This window comes from Balaenoptera musculus, chromosome 3 (genome assembly GCF_009873245.2).
Source record: "Balaenoptera musculus isolate JJ_BM4_2016_0621 chromosome 3, mBalMus1.pri.v3, whole genome shotgun sequence".
Classification (NCBI taxonomy): domain Eukaryota; kingdom Metazoa; phylum Chordata; class Mammalia; order Artiodactyla; family Balaenopteridae; genus Balaenoptera; species Balaenoptera musculus.
Window position 1 is genome coordinate 143,421,592 of NC_045787.1, and position 19,263 is coordinate 143,440,854.

Sequence of the window (19,263 nt, forward strand, 5' to 3'; positions counted from 1 at the left end):
TCACGAGACAAACAACGCCCTGGCTGCCTCCTGGGCACCCACTCGCTCTGCCCCCGCGCGGGCGGCCCCACACACGCACACACGCAGACCACACGTACACCGCACAGACACACGCACGTGCACCCACGGTTAAATACATGTACAGAGGGACTCGTTTAGATATATACACAGAGAGAGAGAGACGGAAATCCCGGCTGGCGTCGGGTCCCCCAGGCTCTCAGCATGCTCGGCCCAGCTCTCCGCGCTGTACCTGGCACCCATGCCCCTGCCAGAAAAGCAGCTGCCCCTCTCCCCGCCCCCCTCCCCCCGCTTCCCCGTGGGGCCCGTGTCTACTGGGCGCCGACACTCCCCTCCCCCCCTCCGCCCGCCCGCCCCCCACGATGATTGGCTCCCCAGGGAAAGGAAGCGGTGCGCGGGGCCCTAAAACTGCCCAGGCGCCAGGGGCATGTTGCTTTTGAAGCCGGGCTGCCCGTTGGCCACGTCGGCTGCGGCCTCGTGGCCCCCGTGGCTGGCGTCTCCGTCGGTCCCGGGGCTCTCGGGCTCGGCCAGCAGCTTGAAGGTGAAGAGCGGGCCCGAGTCGTGGCGGCCGCGGCGGCCCGGGGGCTCGGGCGCGGGCAGGCTCAGCAGGGCGCCGGGCGCCTTCCACTCCGGGAAGGCGCACAGCTCGACGGGCGGCGGCGCGCCGCGGCCCAGGTAGCCGGGGCTCGGCGAGGCCGAGGGCAGGGTCCGCTGGCTGCCGCTCAGGCAGCTGCCGCTGTCATCCAGCGAGTCCTTGCGCGACTGCGACCGCTCCAGCGAGCCGCCGCGCGTCCACGGCCGGTAGGTGTAGGCGCAGCCGCCCAAGCGGCGGCGACGGCGGCGGCGGCGGCGGCCGCGGCACTGGCACCCGAGGATGCGCACGAAGGCGCGCTTGAACTCCTTGCTGGAGCACGGGTAGATGATGGGGTTGAGGCAGCTGTTGAAGTAGCCCAGCCAGAACACCACCTTGAACACGGCGTCGGGGGGCTTCAGGGTGGAGAACAGGGAGCCTGCATGGGGAAGGGGTGGGGTGGGCACGGGCAGAAAGACAGACAGCAGTTGGTGAGTAGTCAGACCCCTCTCTTCGATGTGATCGGCCCAAACATTGTCAACCTGTGGCATTCCTGCCTCCCGGCCTTTGCCCAGGCCAGTTCCTCTACCTGGAATACTGCCCTTTACATCTCAAAATAAATGACTCCTACATTCTTTTTTTAGGCCAATCTCCATCACTTAACCTTCGCCCATAAAATCTTTTCTGATCTAGCTAAACGGCATTCAAACTCCCGTATCTCTAGATTTCCTAGGGCAGTGCTTACCACTTTCTACTCAAATGATAATAATAATCACCCACAATTGTACAGCTCTTGGGTCTGAGGCACTGTATTGGCGCTTTACCTGTATTATTTTATCCTTCACAAAATGCCATGAAGTATTTCCATGGCAAATATGAGATGTATTAAAGACCTAAAGGTGAAAGGTAAACCTTTATAAGGTAAAAGAAGACAAGGTAAAGGATGATCTTATTGATGGAGAGGTGAAGAAAAACGACTTAACACTTCAAAAAGATAAACTATGGGGCAAGAATGGGAGAAGATTATTTACAATGTCTAAGACAGTCAAGGGATTGATATTTGGAATATATAAGGACTCCTGAAAGTCAACAAGAAAAGGACAGCATTCCTAGTAGATAGTGGGCAAAGAAAAGGAACAGGCAATTTACAAAATAGGAAACCCGAGGGCTAATGAGCATATACTAAGATGCTCAAAATATTAGGCAGTCAAATAAAGTGAAAACCACAGAGTAATAGAATATCTGTTAGGTTGGCAAAAATTAGAAAACTCGATAGTGCCAAGTGCAGACAAGGGTGTGGAGACATGGGAAGTCTCCTGCTGGTGGGGGCACAGGCTGTGAAGACCTTCTGATCCCATTAAGTATACAGATACCTCCTGACCCAGCAATTCTGCTCCAGGGCAGAGCTCTCAAAGAATTTTCACACAGGTCCATCGGGGGCCATGTACGACTATGCTCAGGGTGGTGTTTATGGTGACAGAGAGTTGGAAAACACCTGGGTGCCCCTCACTGGGAGTTATGGAAAGGTGGAGTACATGCATAGCACAGCAATTATGCAGCACTTAGAAGTACTGGATGACATGTCCAAAAAGCAATATGGAAAGATCTTAAATACATTGTTCTTTGTGAAAAAAGTAGGAAACAATGAGATTTATAACATAGTATCTTTTGTTATAAGGTACAAACAACCACACACATTTTCAAAAACATTTTCAAGTTAAAAAATATTATACATATCAAATACAAAATGGGTGCCTAAGGGTGAGGCAGAGGGAAAGGGGAATAAGGGATGGGAATAAAAGGAAATAAATCAATAAAGTAAGAGAGAGGCCTGGCTTAGATCGATGACAATGAGGTGCTATGAATTGGGAAACATGATTAACTCATCCCTGTGAATTTGAGGTCCCAAAGCATTTAATGGCAATATTAAGTTAAAAACAATTCCATTTTAAATGCAAGGCAGTTGAGACTTGGAGAGGTTGAATGACTTGCCCCAGGCCACGCAGCATGTTTGTAATATAGCTGGGATTTAAACTCAATTCTGTTTGAATATGAAACGTGTTTTTTTTTGTTTTTAATGCTATTAATCATACCCTTTGTGGAAAAATGAGAAACTATTAAAAAGCAAAAAGAAAAGAAAAAATATTTTAAAAGCACACATACCCATAATGCAGAGACATCACATTTTGGTACATAAACTTTCAGATTTTTTTCCTGTTGTATATACGTATGTAAATGCTTTAAAAAATGCAAATATACTTTACAGAATGTTTCGTAACTTCAAACCACGTCCCTAAGCCAGCCACTCCACCTGCAGTACAGTGACTTTTGTATTCCTGTCTTATCTCCTCTGTTACACTGTGAGCTTCCTGAGGGCCTGGTCTTTGGGATCACCTTTGAATCCATTTGTTGAAGGAAGAGCATCTGAATGGGAGAAATCTTAGCAAATCACGAAGTCCAACCTCCTCGCTTGGCAGATGGAGACACCGAGACCCAGAAAGTGGCTGAAGATCCCACAGTTGTGGCATAGATGCCACAAGAATCCCTATTTTGGATTGCACTTGAGTTTCCCCCCTGTAGCACTTGCCCTTCTTGATTATTTGAGCTTCGGCTTGTTGTTACAGGGAGCCTCCGACTTCTCTGCTTGGCAATGCAGGGGTGGTGGCTGGGGGGAGATGGCCAGAGTTCCTGGTGCGGAGTTAAACCAGAGAGGGGTTAACTTGGAAAGCAGGTTATCCATACTCCGGGTAAGTGGTAACTATATATATAAGTACGCTGACTCTTCTCAACTGTGGGTTAGCTCTAGGTGGGGGCCAATGAGGGCGCCACCTTGTGGTCTGATTTGCGACAAGGCTTGCACCATTAGGTTTTTGTCCCACTGTCCCAGATTCTCCTTTGGAATAAGACACTGGACAGAAGGCCCCAGTGGAAATGCAAATATGATGTGTGAATACCTAGTACCCATGATGGGGTGAGTTGTTTCTGCCCAGGGGGATGGTCTTGTTTCTGTCACTGAGTCTAAAGGGCATAGTTAAACTGGTCTTGACAAAAATGGGAAACTGGAGAATAAATTTGGGGAAGTGGAGAGAGGGAGGTAACACCTGGAAACCTTGTGAATTACCCTGGACGGTAAATGCTGGTGAGCGTGTACACAGGTAGGCACACCACCCATGAGGACATGTTAAGGCCTGGGATAGAGGCTGGGGAGGCACAGACAGCTGTGGCAAAGGTGGGGAGGATCCAGAGCAGGAAAGCATACTTGCTGAAGACAAACTTGTAACTCTGCTTGCCAATCCTGTTGAAGATGTTAGTAAAATGGTCAATAAATGGCGTAAAGGGGGTGTATCCTGAGGGACCAGCTTTTAAAGGATACACAAATAACAGTAGTGCTAATAGCTAATATCAGAACCGTCAATCACATTGTGTGTGCTCTTGTAGACATCTTACACTAAATCCTTTACACCATTTGCCCATTTAATGATCACAGTAATCCCTAGATGAAGGGACTATAGTTGGTCCTATTTTATGGATCAGGACACCAGCATGTAAGAGTGGTAGCTTTTTACATTTTTATACATTCATTCATTCATTTGTTCATTCATTCATTCCACAAATACGGAGCTCTGCTAAGTGCCAGGCATGAGGACAACCTGTGGGGATACAGACAAACAGGGGTGTGGTCTCTGCCCTGTGGCAGTCCACAGGCTTGTGGGAAGGCTGATGCATTCACAGTTCATTGCCACAGAACACACATGGCTTTATGATAGGGGCATATCATTCTGTACCCCTGTGCCACGTGGCATTTCTTTCTAGGTTCTTCTTCACCTCCATCACAACGGAAGCACCTTGTCAGGGATAAAGACAGGCTGGATCTTTGTCTTTATTTTCTTACAAAGCGCTCTCCAAGGACCATGGGGCTAAGATGTGCTCAGCCAAAGGGAAGGGGGTGATGCTGACTTTTCTCATGGCATTTATTTACAGCCACAATTTGAGTTTGGGCTCCCTGAGTTACTTGTTCCTCTGAGAAGAAGGTCATTCTTTGCCTTCAGCCACTTTAGGCAATGTGGCCTGGTGACTTGAGCTCAGAGTTTGGGGTCACAGAGGCCTGGTTTTGCATCCCTTTTTTGGTGTATTGGCTGTTTGACTTTTGAAAAGTTAATTGGCTCTCTCAGGCTAAATTTTCTTATCCATAAATTGGGGATAACATCTGCTTCATAGGGTTATTCTGAATACATGAAAATATCCATGTAAACATACTTGACACAGGGTCTGGCACCTTGAAAATTCATAAACGGTGGCCATTTTCCAAATATACTTTATATCCTGGCCCATTCATTGCCCTCTTCCAGGAACTCTGCTCTGATTAACCCTACCCGACTCAGACTGAATTCTTCATTCTGTACCCCACAGAACATATACAATCAGATCTTATTCTGTTATTTTATTGTTTGTCTGTTAATTAAGCCATTCCAGGGCTGGCTGAGTCCTTGTTTACCACTGGGCAGTAAATTCCTTCTGGGCAGAAACCATATCTTTATTTCTTTTCTTTTCCTTTCCAGATTTGTATATTTTTATTACGAAAGTGACACAATGGAGAATGAAAAGGGGGAGCACAGAGAATTTTTAGGGGAGTGAAACTACTCGGTATGATGCTGTATTGGTGGATATATGTCATTATACCTTTGTCAAAACCCATAAAATGTACAATACCAAGAGTGATCCCTTATGTAAACTGTGGACTTTGGGTGATTATATGTCAATATGGGTTCATCACAGTACCTTCTGTCAATTTGAATGTGAACCTAAAACTGCTCTAAAAAATAAAGTCTATTAAAAAAAAAACCTCACTGACCCTTAAAAAACTAAAAATAGAGTTACCTTATGATCCAGCCATCCCACTCCTGGGCATATATCCAGAAAATATGAAAACTATAATTCAAAAAGATACATGTACTCCAATGTTCACAGTGGCACTATTTATAATAGCCAAGACATGGAAGCAACTAAGTGTCCATCAACAGATGAATGGATAAAGAAAATGTGATGTGTGTGTGTGTACACACACACACACACACAATGGAATATTACTCAGCCATAAAAAAGAATGAAATAACGCCATTTGCAGCAACATGGATGGACCTAGAGATTATCATACTAAGTGAAGTAAGTTAGAAAGAGAAAGACAAATACCATGTGGTATCACTTATATGTGGAATCTAAAATGTGACGCAAATGAACTTATTTACAAAACAAAAACAGACTCACAGACATAGAAAACAAACTTATGGTTACCAAAGGGGAAGTGGGGGAGGGATAAATTGGGACTAGGGGATTAACAGATGCTTACCACCATATATAAAATATATAAACAATAAGGATTTACTACATAGCACAGGGAAGTATATTCAATATCTTGTAATAAACTATAATGGAATAGAATTGAAAAAAAGAATATATATATATATATATATATATATATATATATCTCCGAATCACTTTGTTGTACACCTGAAACTAACACAATATTGTAAATCAACTATACTTCAACTAAAAAACCCCTCACTTACAAAAGTGACACCTGCTAAATTAAAAAATTACACATTACAAAAAAATCTATATAATATAGAGTGAAAATTCTTTCTTCATTCAAGTAGACAGGACCAGAGCTAACAGTTTTGTTTTTATCCTTTCAGATGGATTTTTTTTAATGGGGTCATACACATACCTTTCCCCAAATTTCTATCTTCACTTAGAATATATAAAAGATATTTCCCCATGTCAGAGCATTACATCCTGCCCTCTGGATATACAGTAGTTCACTAAACTCTTTCTTGATGATAGTCAAGTAGGTGATTTCCAATTTTTGGCTATTACAAACTGCAGTAATGACAAGCCTCATGCATTTCGCTTTTTGCACCTTTGAGTGTTTCTGCAGGCTAACTTTCCTTCACGAGCAATCACTGGGTCAATTCCACATTTAAGTCCTGACAGCTAGCCAAATTGCCTTCTGAAACGGTCGTACCAATTTACCCTCCTCCCATCGACTGTGTATGAATGTGATATTTTCTCTACACCTCCACAACTCTGGGTGTGGTCAGTTTTTAATCCTCATGTGTTTGGAAGCTGAATAATGACCTCACCTACCCTCTTGTTTCATTTGCATTCTACTTTGCTTTGTCCTCCTGCAGACCGCAGCATGACTCTCGCACCCTGAGCAAGCCCTCAGTGACTTCTGACAAGGACTGCCCTTTTCTCATTAGATTCCGATTCCTGGGATAGAATCCTGGTTCTCTCACCAGACACATGACCTTGGGCAAGTTTCATACTAAACCTAAGCTTCAGTTTCCTCAGCAGTAAAATGGAGCTAATAAGAATACCACCTTCCCTGGGTTGTTGTGAGGATTAAACATGGTAAAACATGTAAAGTTCTTACAAGCTTGTTGGGTACCAGGTTCCTGCCACCTAAATCAACTCTGCATTAATGCTTATTAACCAAATAATAATTATTCCTGTAAACCACTCATTGGGCTGGAAATCTAATTATAGGAAACCTCTGTCTGATAACTTGATGTATCATTTTGGGTAAGTTGCTTTCCCTTTCCGGGCCTCAGTTTCCCTCCTTTAAAAAAATGTATTTATTTATTTTACTGAACTAGAGTTGACGGACAACATTATGTTAGTTTCAGGTGCACTACATAATAATTTGACATGGTTTCCCTCCTTTAGTTGAGTGGTTTGATCTGAGTCCTGTCCAGCCTTAACATTCAGAGTCTCCACAAGGCCAGAGCTAGAAGCCCTGCCCATCTCCAGACCCACCACAGAGGGGCAGTGCGGGTCAGGGACGGGACTGCCAGCTGCCTTGGATTCCACACATATGTCGGACCCTTCCCTCCTCCCTCACCTGCCAATAGCACAGGAGCCACCTGGATTAGTGGCCCTGTTTATTACGCCAGCCTGCCCTGGGGGGAGCCAAGAAGCCCTCGTTAATTAGGGAAGGTGCTGAGGCCCTTGGGGCATGAAAGCGGATTGGTGACAGGGATCTTTTTCTCTGGGCACCCAAACAGACCTTTGGGGGCCAATGAAGCTGCCAGGAGAGGGAGCAAATATCAATGGGAAATGTGGGCTCCTGGAAGCCTGCTCTCTCTGCTGGAAGTCAGGGCTATGCCTGCTCTTTGCCAGGGCCACTAACTCGCAGTGCATGTCCCTGAGCTTGGCTCCACTTCTCCTGCTCATGAAACGGTCCCACGCTCCTTGCCCTGCGTCTTAGCATCATGGCTTGGCAGGACTCCGAAACCTTCTTCCTTAACAGAAGGTCAGTCAGGGTGAGTAACTTGCTCAAGGTCACTCAGCTGGTGAATGGCAGAATGACGGCCAGAACCTGTTCAAATGTCCTTCAATTGATCCAACAGAGATTTATCGAGACAATGGAGTTCAGTGGTTAAGGACCTGTTCAGACATCACAGGCAGGTACAGCTGGGTTCAAGTGCTGACCCTGACTTCCCAGATGAGTGAACTTGGGGAAACTACTTGAGCTCTGTTTCCCAGAAAGTGGGGATGGTGATAATTCTTTTCTGCATGGATGAGTTGAGCTTAGGCTTGGTAAGTGCCTGGCATGTTGAAAGCACTCAAAGCTGTACTCAAAGTACAGTTTGACTGCTTCAAACACAACTACTGTTACTATTGCCAACACTGCTATTACTGCCAGTACTACTGCCAAGAAGATGAAGGTGGCGAAGAGGATTAGATCTCCCGTGCAGACCAGGCCTCGGGACTCTTACCCTGCTGCTCTTTCCAATACAGGCCCAGGAATGGGACTCCAGGTAGTTCTGGAACTTGATGAAATTGTATGTGATGTTCATGCATTTTTCTGGGGGAGAATCCACAGCTGTCATCATGGGCTTGGGTCAGCAAACCTGAAAGGGTTAAGCCTCACCCATCTCAAGTCTAGGGCTTCCTAAGCATCAGTCATTCTACCACCCGGACCACCCGTTACTTAATGCTTTTCTTTAAATCGACTCACTTTTGGTATCTAAGCTAAATTTTTTTTTAAAAAAGGAAGCTTTCTATCACCATTTAAAAACCTGCATCGTTTGCTATAAACAGAATGCAGTGGCAGAGAAAAATAAGATGAAAACTAAACAATATTACTACCTCTGGATGTGGGTCTGAGCCTGTTCCCTTTTTCAGAAAGGGAGATTAGCTGGGGTTGAGGGGTGTTGAAGATTTGCTGGCCCTAAACTGAGAGGAATTCATTCTTCTTTGAGGACCTGAAGAATTGGAAAGAGAAGTGAACAGGGAATATTTTCTCACTGGAGAACCCAGCCCCTGGCACATAGTAGTGCTAAATAAATATTTGTTCACCGACTGACTGATTGAATACGTGACTCAGAGTTTTTTGTGCCATCTCTAGCTGTCACTTCAAGCTATCTTGCACATCACGCAGATCTGTAGTCATTTTGAGTAGCATTATGGGTGCAGCCCTGGGAAACCACTTGCGGGAGGCCACATGGCTCCACTCGGTTGCCTCTTGCTAGCCTCTTACTGAGGTTTTTTAAACAGGTCAAATGAGACAACACCTCTGAAAGGGCTTGGAGGGGTTGAAAGCTGCACACCTGGATAGGGCGAGCAGGAGGCAGAACTTGAGAGCAAAGGGATGAAGCAGCAAGCAGATGGTGCAGTGAGCCCACTCACATCACTTGGGCTTTGCATGCCTGAGGGCGACTTAGAGGCATGGTGAAGTGCAAGGATCAAAAGCTAAAGCGGGGACTTCCCTGGTGGGACAGTGGTGAAGAATCTGCCTGCCAATGCAGGGGACACGGGTTCCAGCCCTGGTCCCGGAAGATCCCACATGCCGCGGAGCAACTGAGCCCGTGTGCCACAACTACTGAGCCTGAGCCCTAGAGCCCACGAGCCACAACTACTGAAGCCCGTGCTCTGCAACGAGAAGCCACCGCAATGAGAAGCCCGCGCATCGCAATGAAGAGTAGCCCCCGCTCACCGCAACTAGAGAAAGCCCGCGCACAGCAATGAAGACCCAATGCAGCCAAAAACAAATAAATAAAATAAATAAATTTTTGAAAAAAAGCTAAAGCAGAGCAGGATCAGCACAAGGAGAGGGACTTCTTGGCTGGACCATGGTCCCAATGGGTCATCCTTAAGGTGCTATTTAACAAATCTGAACAGTGAACCTCCCTCCACTCTTCAAAACCACAGGGTTTGTTTGTGGAGTAGTAGCTACTATTTAACAAGCTCATGTCCTGTGTCAGCCACTGGCCAAATGCCTAAACATCTTTACGCCCATTACTCCTTCAACCTCAACCTCTCTGTTCCCAAGGCAGCCCAGCATGACTGTGCCTGGCACGGCTCTAGGGGGCGCCATTCCGCACTGCAGTCTATAGCGTTCCTGATGACTGGGTCCAACCTGCCGCGCCCGCGGCAGGTCACAACTATTACACATGGGGGAATGGAAGGCAAGTTGCTCCAGGTCACAGAGCTAGTGGGGGATAGAGTTTGAATATGAATCCAGGAACAGAATCCTAACAGAAGCTGTCAATCACTTCCAATACAGTTCATGGGGAAACAAAATACACATGTTGGTGTGTATAAAGGACTGGAAAAATATACATGAAAGGAGACGTCAACCATGTTTATCTTTGGGTGGTGAAATTATGCATGAATTTTCCCTCTCTGGGCTTTCTGGTGTTTTCCAACATTTTCTCCATAAACACGAATTACTTTTGTAATTGGGAAAAATCCAATGAATATTATTTTAAAAAATGAAAAATGAATCAAAAGATACTGTGTTTATGGGGTCCTAGTTATATGTCAGTCAACTATCTTATGTTCTATTTCATTTAATCCCCCTGACAGTTCTATGAGCAAAGTGGGATTATCCCTACTTTACAGATGAAGAAATGGAGCCGCAGCTAGAAGGCAGCACTTGCGCAAGGTCCTCCACAGGTAAGAGAGAGAGAGAGAGAGAGAGAAAGGTTGGAAATGAGATTTTTTGTTGTTAAGCCCAGCAGCCTCCTCTGTTAGTTCCTGATGTGCTTGTAGGTTCCCTGATGTGCCTTATCCTCTTACTATAGGGCCCTTTAATATTCCTTCATTAAATACTGGTTGAAGGAATGACCAGTGGGTGGGCTTGGAGACTGCAGCAAGGCATAGAGGGATGTAAAGCATCATTTATCTGGTCCCCCCGGGGCTGGGTGCTTTTTAACATCCCTCTGAGCTCTGACATTCTGTGTCTGTAGGATTATAAATTTGATTTGACTTATTTCACAGTCAGCATCACACAAGCAGACATCTCAAGGGAGTCAGTGGGTGGTGAAACCATTTTGATCAGCTTGTAAATAGAGTGGAGCTCCCTTTCACTGTGCCTGTTATTAGGAGCACTTGGCTACACCTTTAGCCAAGCCAAGTCTCCCCAGTGGAAACAGTCTGGCGCAATAAATATTCAAAAATTGAAAATACTAGTTGCTAATTCTTTCAGCACTGGCTTTGTGAAGGAAGTTTCCTTGGATTTGGAAATTCCCTTCGAGGTTTTTCCATTTTCATTTGCTGCTTAACCCTGGAATGTGATCACAAAATTGTCCAACAAATACAATATCCTTGGGGCCAAAGAGACACCTGTTAAGATTTACAGCAAATACTGAAAACAATAATAATCACCAGAGCTACCATTTATAATGAACCAGGAACCAGTTATTAGGTACTATGTTTATAAACATTCTCTCATACAATCCTTCCAGAAGCCTTGCTATTAATATATCTCATTTTATGGATGAGGAAACTGAGGTTTAAGAGATTAATGAAGTCACATGTCTAGTAAGTGGTAGAGTTAGGATTAAAATCTAACTCTGAAGTCTACTCACTGGTTCTTACTCATTGTTTAATAATAAGAAAAAGAAGCTACTATTCATTTCCTTAAACACCAGGCAATTTCTCCCTCAACTGGGAACAATCTTTCTCTTCACCAAATTGTCACAGTATTTTATCTGAGGCTAAAATACGGCATTTATTACTTTCTATATTGAATTACAGTTGCTTAGGGCTATGCCACATCTCCTCAGATTAGACTGTGAGCTTCTAGAAAAGAGAGTTCATGTCTGATTCTTCTCTTTCTACTCAGGGCCTAGCACAGTGCCTGATATAGGACAGGCACTCTGCCAACGTGTGTTACAAGAATAATATTAGTAATAAAAATGACAAAACCAAAAATATGTTAGCCTCTGGCTACTCAAAGTGAGGTTCATGGGTAAACAGCATCAAAATCACCGCAGTGCTTGTTAGAAATGCAGAATCTCAGTGATCCAGGGAATCAGAATCTGTCTGCTTTTTAACAAGATCCTGAGGTGAGAAGCATTGCCCTCCACATTATAATTTTATTTAAAAAATTGTTTTCCTGGGTATCTTGGGATTCATGATGGGCAAAGGCTGGGTTGAGAACCACCTCACTATGGGATTGACTTCCTTGTCCCAAACCCTCCAGCGGCTCCTATAGTTTATAGGATAAAGTTCAAACTGCTTAGGCTGGAATTTAAGACCCGCTCAACTTGGCTGCAACGTACTGATTCTTCACAACACGAGTTGACTTTTCTGGCTCGTTTCCCTGTATCTACTCTGTCCACTGGTCTGAGATGCCCACTCCTTTCTCCTCCTCCTCTCGCCTGGCTCAAATTCCTCCTTGTCATAACCATAGCCCATGATGCAGAGCTTCCTGTGAAGCGTGAAAGCAGAAGGAAGGAATGAGCAGGCTGTGAAGACCTGCTCAGATCCAGGTAACCGACATACCTTAGCTAATTTCACTCCCACAGTAAGGCGTGAGGGAGGACTGGGTTCTGTAATTCTCAATTTTCAATTTACAGATGAGGAAATAAAGTCTTCAAGTGTATGGAACTCACCCAATGTTACACAGCTATTAAACGGTAGAGCTGGTATTCAAACCCAAATCTGCCTGGTCTCAAAGCTGGGCAGTTTCCACAACAGATGATACAGCCTCTAAACTCTTAGAATAGTTCTGGTTGGGGGAAGGCTAGAATTATTTACTTCTTATTTGTAATGGTGTCTTTCTATATATTTTATATGGTCATTAAAACACAGAAGCCAAGAATTTTGTGGCACTCTACCTCGACGGTTCTTAACCTGAAAATGCTGGTTACGCAAATAATTTAGCATCATATAATTTCAGGGGCTCACAGACTCACTGAATCCCATCCATGGGTACCCAGGAGGTGCACAGTCACCAGATTAAGAGTCTTCTGCTATTCCCTCCACAGAATTCTATCACAACAGCTGTTGAACTTATTTATTTAAGAGTCTGTCTCCCTTGTTTACAAGCTCCTCAAGGCCAGGGTCAATCTTACTTGTCCTGTTTCTCTAGCACCAAACACAGAGCTTGGGTTATAGTGAATGTGTAAAACTATTTGTTGAGCACATAACCTGCTCTTCATGTGCATAGCCCAGTATCTGGTTCATGGTAGGCGCTAGGTAAATTGTTGTGGAGTGATTCTCTTGCTTATAATGTGCTTCCTTCCTCTTCTTTATTTAAATAGTAACCACAGGCCAATGCCCAGTTCAGTTTTCATCTTCTTCCTGAAATCTTTCCTGACTGCTCCAGGCTTCTTCTCCTATATTTCCCATCAAAACAAAGGCCATACCACATGGATTCATATGGAATGTCATTCTTGAGAGATGTGCCACTTGTCTCTTTAGGCAGCATCAAAGCTCTGTGAAGATGGAGTCTGTGCTCTATACTTCTAGCACAGGACTGGGCATGGGGTCCGTGCCATCAATTGCCTGCTGGTTACTTGATGGACCCATTCCAACTTCAAAGAGGGAAGCGACCTCTTGGCTTAGGCCCAGAGTTGGGAGCAGATGGGATGGAGGAGTTTCTGCAGCACTTAAGGGTTTATCTTTGATGCCAAACTGAGTGTGTTCCATGCTTTGACCTCAATAGCAATTTCCGCATAGAACCCTTTTAAAACTGAGTGTTGGGGGGAACCTATGTGAAGGAAGTGATACCACTTTATGAAGGGGCATACAAAGAAGGCATGTACAAATGGAGAGACATAGCTTGCTTTAGTATAGAAAGTCTCTATCCAAGAAAACTTCAGTTCTCCCCAAATGCATCTGTAAATTCAAGATAATCTCATTAAAATACCACCAGGTTTTTTTGGGGGGTGGGTGGTAGAGAGGGGAACCTAAATGATCCCAAACTAAATATATGGAAGAATATAGATTATAGAAGAAAAACCATGAAAAAATAGCCAGGTCAATTAAAATAAATAAAGAGGAATGGTGGGAGTGGTGTGGGGAAGACGGGGAAACTTACCCATACAGAGAGTAAAACCTACCATAAAATCATATCATACCATAAGAGTAATTAAAAAATACCAGGGCAGGAGGTGCAAGAAAATGCAGATAGATCAACGAAATTATACAGTTTATAAACAGAACCAAATATCCATGAGAATTTTATATGCCATCGCAATGTTTGTGGGGAAAAAACAGATTATTCTATAAGTGGTGTTAGGACAACAGTCTCTAGCTATTTAGAAACAAATAAAGCTGGATCTCTACTTTCTTACATTAAAATAAACCCAGATGGATCTAAGATTTTAAATATTAAAAGATTATTAAGATATAAGAAGATGGAAGTGAATATTTTTTATGATTTTGAAATAGGAAAGACCTTTCTAAAGCATGACAGAAGTTCAGGATCTGTAAAGAAAAGTATTGCTGAGTTTGCCTAGGCACTTCTATAAGGTCATAAACTTTGAAAACAAAGTTATCAGAATTGAGAGAAACATTTGTAATTTAAAGGACAGTAAAAGGAATATTTCTAATACACAAAACTCTCTTTCAAATCAAGAAGACAAAGCAACTCAATAGAAAACAAAGCAAATCATATGGATAAGGAAATAACAAGAATAATTACAATGGACAGCCAGTGAACTAATGAAAACCTCATGGAATCCTTTACAAAGCAAATAATGCAAATTAAAAAGCAGCAAAATATTTCAGGTCTATTAGTTCGGCAAAGGTATGAGAAAACAGACATTTGCACGCATTCTGTGTGTGGGTACAGATTTTGGGTGGAAAACTGGTGTTATCTGATACAATTTGAATGAGCATAACTTTAGCTTTTGATGTAAGTACTCAACATCCAGGAATTTATCCTACAGAAGTACTCTTAAAAGGGAGCAAAGATAAAAGTACAGGAAACTGCAGTAATGTTCCCCCCAAATGGGAAATAACCTAAATTCCAGCAATAGGGGATTATGAAATAAACCACGTGGCATTCACGCATTGAAAAACCATACATCTATTAAAATGGTAAGCTAGGTCTACATGGAATGAGGCCCATGCCAGAGTCAAGTAGAAAAAATCAAATTTCAGGAGAGAATGTCTAATATCTGATTTTTATAAAAAACATTTTTCGTGTGTGTGCGCGTGTGTGTGTGTTCATAGAAAAAAATCTGGGTGAATGTGAAAACAAACTGTTCATAATGGTTATCTCTGGAGGATGGCTTTATGGGAAGATTTTCACTTTTTATTTAAAATTCTTTTTGCAATGAACAATCATTGCTTTTGTAATTAGAGGGAAACAGGGAGAGAGGCGGGGGGAAAATGAGAGACAGAGAGAAAGAGATAGAGAGAGTGGTTGAGAACATAGGGGCAAAGACCCAGCCTAGGGCTAGAAGCTGGCCGACCTTTATTCAGGGTCATCACAGTTCTGGGCCTCGTTTCCTCATGTATGAAACGGGGGGGCTGCATTAGCTACCGGGGCTCCCTGCTTCTTGGATTGTCAGCTGTGTTCACTCCATTGCAGAGGTGGAACAGAGACTAGGGGAAAAGTTACAGATACACCTGTGGCCAGAGTGTCTTTGAGCCTATAACAAGAAGGCTGTGCAATACTGGATGCTGCCCTCAGAGCGAGCAGATGAACCTGCTGCTTGGCTGAGAGGCTCGGCACCTTCGGATGAAAGGCTCCAGAGAGAACAGGGACAATTACTGGCTTTGGGGAATCAGGTGGTAAAACGCTGAGACTGGACCACTTAAGCCGTTAGGCACCGTGCAATGCCTTTCATCCCTTGTCTCAGCAGCTGTCCACTGACTCCCCTGCCTTCCTCTTTCTGACTCATCCCTCTGATCTGTCCTTTGGCTGGTGGTAATCCAAACTTTTTCCTATATCCACTGGCTTGCCAGGTTCAGGTTGGGACCCCCGGACAGCTCTGCATCTCCTCTCCACTTGTCAGGCCTGGTCTGGGATGCACTCCTCCTCTGGGGGCCACACCTGGGCGTCATGGCTGCCCTGTCACCTGCAGCCCTTAGAGTGAATGATGCCAACCCGCTGTCCCTAGGGCGTCTTGTCTTCTCACCAGAGCCCTCGCCTGCCTTTCTGTATCCCGAGGGCCAGGCACATCGCTGGTGTCATGAATATTGTATGATGAAATGATTAGTCTTTGCTACTGCATACGTGCCACTGTCCAGATTTTAGCAAAGCAGGGCCTTCTCCTGCTTCTCAGTCCAGGTCCACAGACATTCCATAAAATGACCCTGAAATTGCTGCCCTTTCTCATAGCTCGAAGGCTCCTCATTGCTAGGAAATTTGCAGATGCAAGTGCCCGAGGGACAATTTATTGCTCAACTCAGAGATGGCCTGTAGGACAGAGAGCTGGCTGGGCTTGCTGCAGCCATGGGAGAATGTTTTCTGAGAGCTTCCATGAAGGGACAAGATGTAATTCAGTATTTACTGCCTATGCTGTTTATATGTGTAGCCCAGACATCAGCTGGGGGCCTTTCCACCCCTTGAAAGCTAGGCGAGATGATCGTGAGTGTCCCTTTTCCATAACCCTGGGATGTCCAAAGCCCTCCCTCAAAGTCTCTGGATTCCTGGAGTGGGGCAGGGGGAATAACTTCATTCCCGCCACTCTGCTTCTTGGGCTCCATTTCCCTTGACGCCTGCTCTGCTTATACCACCTGGAAGCAGTGATTCCACAAGATGAAAATTACCCGCACCAAGCGTTTAACGTACTACTCAGTGCTGGGCTCCCTGGCCCCCTCCTTGCCCTCTCTCACCTCAGCTCCTCCCCTCGCAGATTGCTCCAAGAGTTCCAAATTCTTATTGCTTTTTTAGGCAATAATTTCTGTTTTCTCTTCTGGTAGCTTTGGCATCAGCCTTGTTGAGGGCAGCAAGGAAGAGGGGGATGTACGTTGTGATGGGGGGAAAAGGGTTTCACTTTCTACCTTCAGTTCTATTTAAGATTTTTCCTAAAGACAGTTCCTTTCCTCAAATTACTAGATTTTCAGAAAATACAATTTCTTCACCTCTTTCTTGTAAATATACATGAAATATATTCTCAGTTTGATGCAGGTTTTTAGATTATTGCTTGCAGCGGGAGGTCCCAAGCTTTGTTCCACTTTACAGACAGTCTTTATCGAACATCCCTTAGGTACCTGGAACTGGTTGAGAATTTAATCCAGGAGATTAACGTTGACTGGGGAAGCAAGGAGATTTCAACAATTATTTTATTCAGTACCTATAAGCCGGTGAGGTGAATACAATTATTATGCCCATTTTATGGATGAAAAAAACTGTAGCTTAGTGCAATTAAACAAATTGCTCAAGATTACATAGTGGTGGAGATAGGATTCAGTTCCAGGTCTGACCCTGGAGCAACTGATCTTTCTGCACCTCAGTGCTGATTCCCACAGACTGGAGACTTGTTATATCCCTGGAACGTTCTGTGTGAAGGCACCTAGAAGAAAACCAGGAGGTGCTGGTTACATGTTGGGATGGAGAGATAAGTGTGGGTGATAGTTTGGGAAGGAGGAGTTACTTGACTTTGCTACTTTCAGAGAACTTTCCTGCAAAAACGATTTCATCTTTGCACATTTTGAGGAGACAGGAGCTGGAAAGGCAGGGAATTGCATGCCCTTTGTGCAAGAGGGTGCAACGGCAGTGGGGCAATGTGTCTCAGAGAGCTGGTGACCTCAGGCTGTTTAGAGCCTGAGAGAGGAGGCCTGACTTCCTGTGCAGTGTCCTGATCACAAGGAAGGTGGAGAAGTCGTGCTGACTCTCGTGATAGTTAGAAATGGACTCAACCTTATGATGGTGCCCAAGAAAATACAGAAGATGGTGGTGATCTGAATTTAATAACAACAACAATAAGAATAGCAGTTACCGTCTATTGGGAGCTTACAGGAGGCAAGTGCTGTATCAAACTCCTAACATACATTATCTAACTCTGTACTCAAAACATTTCAACGTGGGAGGCACAGTTACTGTCCCCATTTTACAGATGTTGAAATTGAGGCTTAGAAGAGAAGTAATTTGCTCAGAGTCACAGAGATATTAAGTAGTAGAGTTTCTGCTCTCCCATCCTCTGCTATTTGGACCTGGTGAGGAAGGCCATCAAAACACCAAAGACTAAAAGGACATGTAAAAAAATTGAGCAGATTCCACAAGGGAGTACAGGGTGCAGGGGGAAACAGAAGAGCCATGTTTGGGTGTGAATATACTAGTTTTCAGATGACTCATGTTCCCAGCCAAATCCAGGAGGAACTGTAATTATTTAGAATTGAAAAGTCATTGTCTGCCATCTCCTGGCCTTGTGAATGTAAGTCCCAGGCACCCAAGAAGGTGGGAGGAGAATGGATGTTTAACTCACAAATCCTTCCATCATCTGTAGATGGGCAATGCCAAGAACATAAGCGAGAGGACAGGGCATAGGATGGAGAAAAATTAATAAATAGAGATCAAAAGATAGAGTTAAGCCAGACAGTAAAAGGGCAGAACAGCCCCCTTTCCCATCACCACTCCTCCTCATATTTCTGACAAGGATATGGTGGTCTTGTGCAAAATGAGACCCCAAGGTGGCCACGGACGGGCAGCAAGGACAGGGCAGCTCAGGTTCCAGCCTGAGAAGCTGCCTGCATCCTCTGTGTGTGTCTCATGGTGCTCTGGCAGCCCAAGCCTGTCTATCCAGATGGAGCTGAATTCTCCACTGGGTCACCCAAAAGGGCAATTCACTCCAGAGTGCTAATTCCTCTGTCCACCTCCTTCCTTGCAGGCTGGGACCAGATGTTCCACCCCCAATTCTGAAAACGCCACTGAGCCTCAATGGATCATTATTAAACATGGCCCCAAAAGCACATGCTCAGGCCAAGGAAAGTTCCCAGAAAAATCTTCCTGGCAAAGCAGCATCACAGCAGATGGATGGGCAAGGTCCTGGCCCTCATGCTCCCCCCACGTCTTGTCTTCATCCGATGCTTGTGATAGGAGAGGGGTGGGTAGGGTTGGCGGAGGCTTGACTGATCTGGGATGAGGCTTTCCAGACCATAACGGAGCAGGATGCGAGGGGAGATTGTGAAAGACACTAGTGTGTGAAGAAGAGCATTTGGCAGAAGGAGCCTTGTTCTTTGGAGGCTACTGAAGCGCACCAATGGGGGCAGGCCAGTGACGGCCTGTCCATCTGCTCGGAGGTCTTACTGGTTTGGTGGAGGACAGCACGACCTCAGGAGAGAGTTTTGACTGGGGTACCTCCACTCCACAGGGCAAATGGACCATTATAGTGCCTGGGCATTTTATTCCAGCCTCTTCTGATCTGGTTCCTTACACTGCAGGATTGTTAAAAAGAACAGTCTGGTCAAACCAGCATTTGACCTGG

At 44.8% G+C, this 19,263-nt stretch overlaps 1 protein-coding gene across 1 annotated transcript in view; it reads right to left on the minus strand.

Annotated features, from left to right (window-relative positions):
* Positions 1-364: 364 nt before the first annotated feature.
* Positions 365-19,263, minus strand: part of ADRA1B (adrenoceptor alpha 1B) — a 58,398-nt gene continuing 39,499 nt past the window's right edge. The window contains exon 2 of the mRNA XM_036847476.1: positions 365-1,028. Coding sequence (XP_036703371.1) covers positions 421-1,028 — 608 coding nt within the window. The 3' untranslated portion in view covers positions 365-420. The remainder of the gene's footprint in view (positions 1,029-19,263) is intronic.